Source organism: Alosa sapidissima, chromosome 5, assembly GCF_018492685.1.
Source record: "Alosa sapidissima isolate fAloSap1 chromosome 5, fAloSap1.pri, whole genome shotgun sequence".
Lineage (NCBI taxonomy): Eukaryota > Metazoa > Chordata > Actinopteri > Clupeiformes > Clupeidae > Alosa > Alosa sapidissima.
The window spans coordinates 6,826,423-6,835,371 of NC_055961.1; the positions used below are offsets into that span (position 1 = coordinate 6,826,423).

General features: G+C 38.0%; 1 protein-coding gene across 12 annotated transcripts; it reads right to left on the reverse strand.

Moving 5' to 3' along the window:
• Positions 1-212: 212 nt before the first annotated feature.
• LOC121709989 (sterile alpha motif domain-containing protein 3-like) lies at positions 213-8,588 on the reverse strand. Of its 12 annotated transcripts, none has more exons than XM_042093764.1 (7): positions 8,276-8,588; positions 6,703-6,750; positions 5,682-5,776; positions 3,100-4,157; positions 2,847-3,002; positions 2,440-2,526; positions 213-1,157 (listed from the first exon to the last, which is right to left on the reverse strand). In XM_042093764.1, the coding sequence occupies exons 3-7, from the start codon at positions 5,716-5,718 to the stop codon at positions 879-881; spliced, it is 1,617 nt and encodes a 538-aa protein (XP_041949698.1). In that variant the 5' UTR covers positions 5,719-5,776; positions 6,703-6,750; positions 8,276-8,588; the 3' UTR covers positions 213-878. The 12 variants fall into 12 exon arrangements, with proteins under 12 accessions (XP_041949698.1, XP_041949694.1, XP_041949700.1 ...); XM_042093760.1 differs by having other exon boundaries at positions 4,793-5,776; positions 8,276-8,337; XM_042093766.1 differs by lacking the exon at positions 8,276-8,588 and adding an exon at positions 7,394-7,589.
• Positions 8,589-8,949: the final 361 nt, after the last annotated feature.

The following is an 8,949-nucleotide window of genomic DNA, read 5'->3' on the forward strand; positions in this document are numbered from 1 at the left end:
AAATAAACCATTTGAGTTCTTCTAACTATAAAGGTCTCACAATATCTACTCAAAAACAGCGTAGTTGAAATTACTTAAAAAGATCCATGCAAATTGTTACCTTAATTTTTTTATGTTCTAGTAACTTATTTCACGTATGTCTGAATAAAAACACAAAGCAATTCCAATTCATTTGTTTATTATTAACGCAATGATAAAACATTTATGGCAATAACATTCTTAGTCTGACTAAGCATCAAAAAACAAAACATTGCCTCATTTTGCACATTGTCCTTTGCAGAAAATGTAAGCACCTTTTTGCTTTTCTTAAAATAAAATAATAAAATAAATCAGATTTGGAACACTCAATTCCAAGAGGCAGTGTTATTTATATGTGTATGAGCAACAAAACTTTGATACATTTCCTGAGTAACATTTTTCAGATACATTACCTTTGAGCTTAAGTTTTCTTTCAACTTAAGGAGCATATATAAAAAGGAACTTGTAAGGCAATATAACTTTTACTTTGTACCTTTTTGCTTTTCTTAAAATAAAATAATAATAGTAACAATTTGAATTTGATTAATAAAACATTAAATTGCATGTCAACAGTGCAAGACTTCTGTACATTTTTTAGATACATTACCTTTGGGCTATAGTTTTCCGATCATTCAACTTACAGTATGGAAAAGGAACTTGTAAGGCAATGGAACTTTTACTTTGTACCTTTTTGCTTTTCTTAAAAAAACAATACAAATACAAAAAAAATACAGAATTGGATTAAAACAAATTAAATTGCATGCCAACAGTGCAAGACTTCTGTATGAACAACAAAACTTGTCATATTATTGATACATTTTCTGAGGAACTCAATGACAGCAGTTTAATTCTTCACATTTTTAGCACAGCAGCTTATTTTTTAGAGACATTACCCTTGGGCTAGCTTTCAGACCATCCAGCTCAAGGAATATCTTTTGAAATACCTCAAAAGTATGCCTCAACTCCCTTGGATAGCTTAGGTTGAGCGAGTAGATCAGCCCCATTAGCAAGGCACAGGCTCTGGGTACATTCAGGTATGCAAGGACTTCGGTTCCCTCAATCACAATGTTTGCGCTAGATGGTGTGGCACTTCTTGCTATGACAATCTTCATCAGGTCGTTGGTAATGTCCCCATCATCCTAATCAGAAGCAAAATAAGTGTTTTAAAGGAGAATTCCAGCGTGATATTGACCTAAAGTGTGTTGAAACATGATAACAATAAATTTAAAAAAAAGATTAAATAAATATTATTCCTTAAAATACAGAGGGCATAAGTAAGGAACCCCCCATCTTAAATTCCCATAGAAGCAGGCAGATTTGTATTTTTAAAGGCCAGTTATTTCATGGATCCAGGATACTATGCATCCTGATAAAGTTCCCTTGGCCTTTGGAATTAAAATAGCCCCACCCTTCACCATACCCAGAGATTGGCATGGTTTTATTTCAGTTAGAAATAATAGTTGGTTTGATTTGCATTGATAGATCTTATAAAAAGTACTCCACGCCAATCTCTAGGTATGGTGAAGGGTGTGATGTGGGGATATTTTAATTCCAAAGGCCAAGGGAGGACTTTATCAGGATGCATAATATCCTGGATCCATGAAATAACTGGCATTTTAAAATAAACTTTAGCATGGGAGTCTTAAAGAGTAACTTTTGCCAAAATGCATCCTAGGGTGTTTTTGTGAATGTACCCGAGTCAAACTTTAGTTTAAAAGCATAATTACATCCGATCGCCACTTTTAAGCTTGTCCGCATTGTCGTTTTCGGGATCAATGGCCTTTTGAATGGGAATCATAGGGGCACTACTATTTTGACACATGATCGCGTCAAATCGCTATTTTTAAAACACTAAGAAGGCTCGACACAACATGAAACTTTGATGGAAGCATCATCAGTGTCTACACATTAACTCGAGCATTGAACATTGTTTGTGTACACATAGTTTACTAAAAAGAAAGGTTCTGGAAAACTCACTCCTTGGCTGGCAAGATGGCGGCGAGCAGAAAAACCAAGTGAGTTGTTCAAAACCTTTCTTTTAGTAAACTCTGTACACAAACAATGTTCTCATTGCTCAAGCTCATGTGTAGAGACACTGATGATACTTTGATCAAAGTGTCATGTTGTGTCGAGCCGTCTTAGTGTTTTACATTTTTTTAAAAATCGCTATTTAAAAAAAATAGCGATTTTGACACGATCATGTATCAAAATAGTAGTGCCCCTACGATTCCCATTCAAAAGGCCATTTGACCCGAAAATGACAACACAGACAAGCATAAAAGTGGCGCTTCGGAATTATGGTTTTAAACGAAAACCGAAAGTTTGACTCGGGGACATTCACAAAAACACCTTAGGATACATTTTGGCGAAAGATACGCTTTAACTTATGCACAACACTATACACTACTCAGATTTACCTACCTCTTTGAAGAGGTCTTCCTCCTTTTCTTTCAGGAACACAATGAGGGCACGAATAGCAACCTCTCTTCTCATTTCCACAGAATCATCCTAAGAAGAATTTTGAAGACAGGCTTTTAATAATTACCACTACTCACTGAGAATAGCTGAAGGATGACTTATGACTGGACTATAGCAATTAGTGATACCCTGGAAGATTAAATAATAAATAGATATTATAACTCAATTCAATTGCTAGTATTTCAACAAATGTTTGTAAAGAGCCATTTTAATCTAAGTTCTGCTTTTGAATCTAACTTGTTTTGTTTCCTGTTTTAGTAATTATATAGGCTGGGAGTTACGAGGCCTTGCCATGACCTATAAGAAAAAGTTGTTTTCTACTTGAAATTAACTGTTATGTTCATTCATACCTCTAGCAACATGTTCTTTATTCGCTGAATATTTATTTTTGCAGCCCCTCCTTTTGAGGACACCAAGGCCATTATTTTGGGGGAGTACTGGTCCAGTTTGGCCATGAATGTCGGCTCCAGGTTAATGGTAGAGATGCGTTTGAATTCTTCATTTATCTGTATAAAATAAAGGCACAAAAAAAAGGCACAATATTAAAAAATTGACCCCAATATAGCACATAACTTGCAAACCATTTTATGAAAAAATGCTTACCTGAGCTGCATCAAAAAGAGCAGGCCATCGGCCTATCAAGTCACTGACTGCTGGTGCTTCATTGACGATTTCTTGCCTACGAATGGAGAAAGTCTTCGCCATCTTTTCCGTGATGATCTGATGGTTGTCCCTCTTGTTTACTTCATCAAACAGGTTCAGTCTCTCATTTTCCAAGCTTCCTTCAGTTTCTCCTTGTGGGTGAGGGGGTAAATAGTTCACCTCTGCCCTTCTGGGCTTTTTTATATTTTTTGCAGGTGCTCGGTCATGTGCTCTCTTCTTTCTGATAGAGTTCACATCAACTTCAGGACATCCTAACCCTCTCAGTTTTGATCTATAATTTCCCATTTTATATTTTAGTCTTTGTAGCCATCCATAGCATCCATTATATGATCCCGGCTCTTTAAGGGATGGATGCTTTTGAACTAGTGCTAAAGCAACATCAGACAATTGTGCATTTGTTGGGTAGGCCACATACTGAAAGACAGTTTCAGCCACTTTCTCAAGGATATCTTGGAGGATTGAGGTGAATACCAGATAAATTCCATCCTTTTTGAAAGCTTCATTTCTTGACGCTAGCACAAGTTCTGTGTCATAGGCAAAACGAGGTATTGGAAATTCAGTAGGCCAACACTGAGAACGCCGAGTTGTGTGTTCAGGTGATGAGAGGATGACTGTATCAGCCGATCCAGTAGAGCAACTGCTGTTAGGACTGATGGAGGTCACTGAAGGATGGTCAGAGGTATGGATGGAAGTCTCATTTTCAATGGTGCTGTCCAGATCAGTAAACGTCAGAGTATATGTGGGAGGTTCAACAACGTGAATCACCTTTATTGTGTCCTTGTCCTGGAGTTCACTTGTTGAGGTAAGAGAAAAATATTCATCTCCAAAACCTGCATCCTTATAATGCAAAGTAAAGTTCCCGTTAAGCTCAAATGTCTCTTTCACAATTGATTCAAGTTCAGCCACAGTCCCAGGGATTCCATGAGGCAAGTCCAGTTTGCGAATGTCATGGTCCTGAAGAATGATGCGGAGTTTGGGTAATTGAGACATTGGGGCATCTGTAAGAGAAACCATATCACTTCAATTAGAGTAACAGCAGAATACATCCAGTCAAATCCTCTAAACATTGAATATCAAAAAAAGAACATAAACACTGATCCAGAAAGAAACTGGCTTTCACATAACACTGATATTTTTTTTTTAATCAACAAACTACACACCAAGTCTTCAGTGTTACCTTAAAAACATTTTTGTCAAACTAACAAGCAGATACATACATGGAACCTGTAGAAGTCTATTAAAGACGTGTTATGAGGTGTTGTGGGTAATGTCAAATAAATAATAAGGTGTAACAACTACTTCACCCTCTATGGAAAATGAATGTATCGCTTCAAGGTCACCATGCGCTTTCCTGCAACCATGTATGCTGCCATTGGGAAGATGTCAGACAATTCACTTGGCTCAATAACTTTAACACTTCTTGTGTTCTCAAGCTCATAGCTTCTTAGATGCTCAATGAACCATGAATTAAAACATTTCACAATGAAGCTGACTTGCCCTTTTATAACAACTATCTGAATCAATTCTGCAAAATCTGGCAGACCACCTGTTGAACCATATGCCAAGATCATTCCAGTGGAGTAACTGGTGCCACTGTAACACACAGTGTTTGCCAACTGGACAAATGACTCACCAGGGAGTTTTGTTTCCAGTGCTTTCTTAAGATCTTCCCTCAGCACAGTCAAATTTACTGTTGACAGTTTTGTTACCTGTAGAGATGATTGGACAATTTTACTGCTATGTAGATGGTATGCAAGCATTAACTGATGCTTCACTGCAAGAGACAACAGAATATTTCTGAAGCTGTGGGTATGCCTGACCACACGCTTAAAAAAGCTATGTTTAGCCTCGAAGCGCATAGTCCACAAAGACACAAGTGGGCCAAAAGCCTTTATCAGCTGTGGGTAGTGCTCTAGAAAATGATGCTTCGGAATTAGTGTTTGCTGTGGGAAAGCTGCCAGGAATCTGTGCCGATGCTCAGAAATCTTGCTGTCAAGGTAACAAATAGTTGAGTCTGTATGAACAGAGGCAATAACAAGTTCAACTATGTCCTTTAGGTTAAGAAGGACCAGCCATTTTGGATCACTCTCTGGTATTCTTTCTCCAACTATCAGAGGAAGGAGGCGAAGCAAAGCCCAATTTTCATGGGCATTCCCACCCACACTTTTTCTTGTGGCATAACTCAATGGAACTGGTTGTGGTGCATCTGTTTTATCTGCCCATCTGTATGGGAACTCTTTAATCAATTGATTTAGCTCATTAAATGTGAAGTATCTCTCTTTGATGAATGCATTTAGACACAGCGCTAACTCTAAAGGTACAATACCTTCAAAGAGATCGTGTAGCAAATCAGGTGGGTAGCCACATAAGACGTCAAAATGTTTTAGTTTTTCAGTCAGTGGGCACTGTCTTTTTACTCCACAACAATGAGACTGATTTGTATTCCCCTGTGCTGTCTGAATATGCACCTTGTGCTCTTGTATTGTCCTAGGACAAAATGCTCCTGTTCTGACTTCACTTACTTGGAACTGGGATTTTTCTCCAAGACAGAACCTGCATACATGTGTACTTGAGAAGCTTTCCACAAATCCTCCGATTGAGTGGGCACCAAGGTTATCTGCAACAACACAGTACACAGTACCTTTGACATTTATTCCTAAAGAAGGAATGTACAGTCCTTCCTCTTCTAGGCTGGCAAGATCCTTTAGCAGAGGTTGTAACACTGCACTATAGCCAAACCTTTTTAAATCCTCAGCCTTGCAGAGGATGGCTAGGTAGATTGATGTCAGAGAGGACCTGAGCAAAGGTGGCACATTAGCTAGAACCCAATACACAGCAGTAACTTTGTGTTTTTTTCTTGACGTGCCGAGTGGATTACATACCTCAAAGTCATCCACATACAGAATTAGAGAAATGGCTGGATTATTTTCTGATAGCAATTCATTGTTTTTAAAATTTGTGCCATCTCGAAATGACTTGTATTGAGTTTCAGATCTCCCATCTGTTTCACAATTATGTGTGAGAAAATCATGGATCTCTTTCACCTTCAAAACCTCAAGTAATGACTTCAAAATGGGTATATATTGGAAACTTCTCTGCTCCCTGGCACTGTGCAAATACTCAATCGGCTCCACCATGGAAAAATGCTCCTTGAAATACACTCTTCTTTTGTGGGATGTGGAAAAAGGTCCATTACTCCTTAGAGCTAATGTAATTGGGTTGCACTCGCATAGGTCTGTCACCATCTCTGAGATTACCAAATCATCAATGTCACAATTATGCTTCTTTATGCATGACTGTAAAATCTCTTTTAAAATAGGACCTGAAGCTGATGAAGAAACAAAGTGCAATTCTTCCACCAACTCATTAACACACATTTGCGGTACATTGAATATACATTCCAATTTCAGCAGCAGGTGGGCTAGATTTTTCTCAATTAACTCAGGCAATTCTCCAATTTCTTCATCTATAAGATCACTCACTGCTTCCTGAGTATCTTCCTCAACAATAGGATCATCCCCTGCATTTAAGGGATTGACATACCTCTGCAACAGTTCAGGCTTGAAGACGTCCAGTGAGTGTTTCCGGCTCCTGTGAGAGGCATAAGTTCCATAAATGTTTGTTTTGAAAGAACAATTTTCAAAAACACATGGGACAGTTTCCTGTTTTTTTAAATGGTGGCTAATGTGCTCAAAGTATCCTCTTTCTGTGGAAATGGAGTTTAAAGAGCAACATGGACATTTAAAAGACAGTATTTCTGATCGTGTCACTAATGCACGTGTTGAATGATTTCTTGACAGATGTGTACGTAGGCTGCCCCATGTTTTAAATGAGCAACAACACTCCCAATAAAGGCAAGGGAGAAATTCTCCACCATGGCCATGTCTAAGTCTATAATGCTTTAAGAGATCAGTCTTTCTTGGTGTTTCAAATTTGCAAATTTTACAGATCCAATTCATTTTTTAAAGTAAAAATGTAGGCCTATTACTCAATTTATAGGTGATTCAGACCTCTAATGCTTGCCACAGCTTTCCCAGCAAACAGTAGCCTAATATAACTTATTTTGCCATCATAATGTTGCCTTTTGTAATGTCATACTGTTCAAATTTAACAAAAACCCAGCAAGCTCAAAGAAAATGAGGCGGACACGTAACACGTGGACATACAAAGCAATGACACATGTCCGTTGCCTAACTATCGAACATTGTTAAATAAAATACAAAATAATAATAACCTTATGTACTGCTATGGATGACTCAAGCAAATGAAGGATGAACAAAATCTAAAATGTGGTTTGTAGGCACGGATAGACACGGATTGACCGATTGATTCCTCAAACCTATGCACAGTAAAAAAAAAAACTGGCCTAACCCAGTGGTTCCCAAACTTGTTTTCCCGCGTTACACCACCTACTGTACATCCTGACTCGGCTCGCGCACCCCCACCATCCCCCCACATAAAACGTCGCGCAACCCCACCATCCCCCCCACATAAAACGTAATGCATTCTATGGCAGGCATCATGTTAAATTAGCCTGAGCTAATAAATAAATAACAAATAACGAAATCAAAATGTGCAACTGGTCTATGACCTTGGAGAACATTATGAAGCACAAAAAAACAAACATAGGCATCAGATTAAAAAAAAAAAAAATAATTGTTACACCTCTCTCCGACACTGCCTTTTCATCTCCATACACAGTGGAAACTTGCGTACCACGTGAACTAGCTAACGTTAATGTTAAAATGTTAAATGCACGGTAATTCAGCCGCCACGGTGAAACAAAACATAACAAAATGTGAAGACACCAGATAGCTAAAAAGTTACATTACTAACTCCAAATTAGAGCGAGCTGCAGGTAACTTGGAAGACGCCAACTACCTAAAGGTCACATTTTCAAATGGTTCAGGTAGCTAACATGGAAGGCAGCTAGATACAGTAGCTAGCTAAAATCCATCTTGTGTTGTTCAACTGTTCACATTAGCAAAAGGGCAAATTGTAACGTTACAATAATATGTAGTGTCATGTGACAACAATGTATATGCACTGTGTGCCGTATTTTGATAGCTGATGCTTGTAAAACAAAAATAAATGGGATAGCCTACTTCGCACGTACCTTTGATTTCGAATGTGCAGGATCCTGTTCCATCATTTCTGCTCAGGCGTGGACCGCGTGGTCTGGAAGGTTCTGACGTTCAGTCCAGTAGGCTACTCAGCTTTATAAGTTTGATCACGAGATCTACAAGTTTCACCAACTTAATAATTATCTATTGTTAGGTGGAAGAAAGACTGTGTGTTGAAAATCCATATGTTAATAAGTTGAGACAGATTTTTTCTTTTTCAGTTTGACAAACTCCTTAAATTAAGTTGTCAACTCACCTATACATGTACATGTAACAAAGTTATTTTTTTATGTTGAAAATGTTCTTTATTTTAAGTTTCATCTACTAACCTCATGAATAATTTTTTAGAGTGTACGGTCACTAAATGTACACATAAATTATTTTATTGTAAGGCCCCCCATGAACGAAAGTCCACAAAACTTGGCATGCATTCGGAGGGTGTCATAATGATCCTACACTTTCAATTTCGTGCAGTTTTGACCATGTCAGCCAGAGATATTGTGATGAAAACACCTAATTTTTTGCTTTTTAATTTTTAACTAGGTGGCGCTATACATGAAATAAGTGGTAATGGGATGGGTTGACATGCCCCCTTAAGACCAACATACAAAAAAAGGTGGACCTCCTAGGCCCTACGGTTCTCGAGATATTCACAGAAAACTGTCTC

Excerpts from the sequence above, each read along its gene's own strand:
- LOC121709989 (XM_042093754.1), bottom strand. The coding sequence starts at position 7,118 with ATGAATTGGATCTGTAAAATTTGCAAATTTGAAACACCAAGAAAGACT. Across the intron at positions 3,003-3,099 it reads CTCTTTTTGATGCAGCTCAG|ATAAATGAAGAATTCAAACG; the intron begins GTAAGCATTTTT and ends TATTTTATACAG. Across the intron at positions 1,158-2,439 it reads AGGAAGACCTCTTCAAAGAG|GATGATGGGGACATTACCAA; the intron begins GTAGGTAAATCT and ends GCTTCTGATTAG.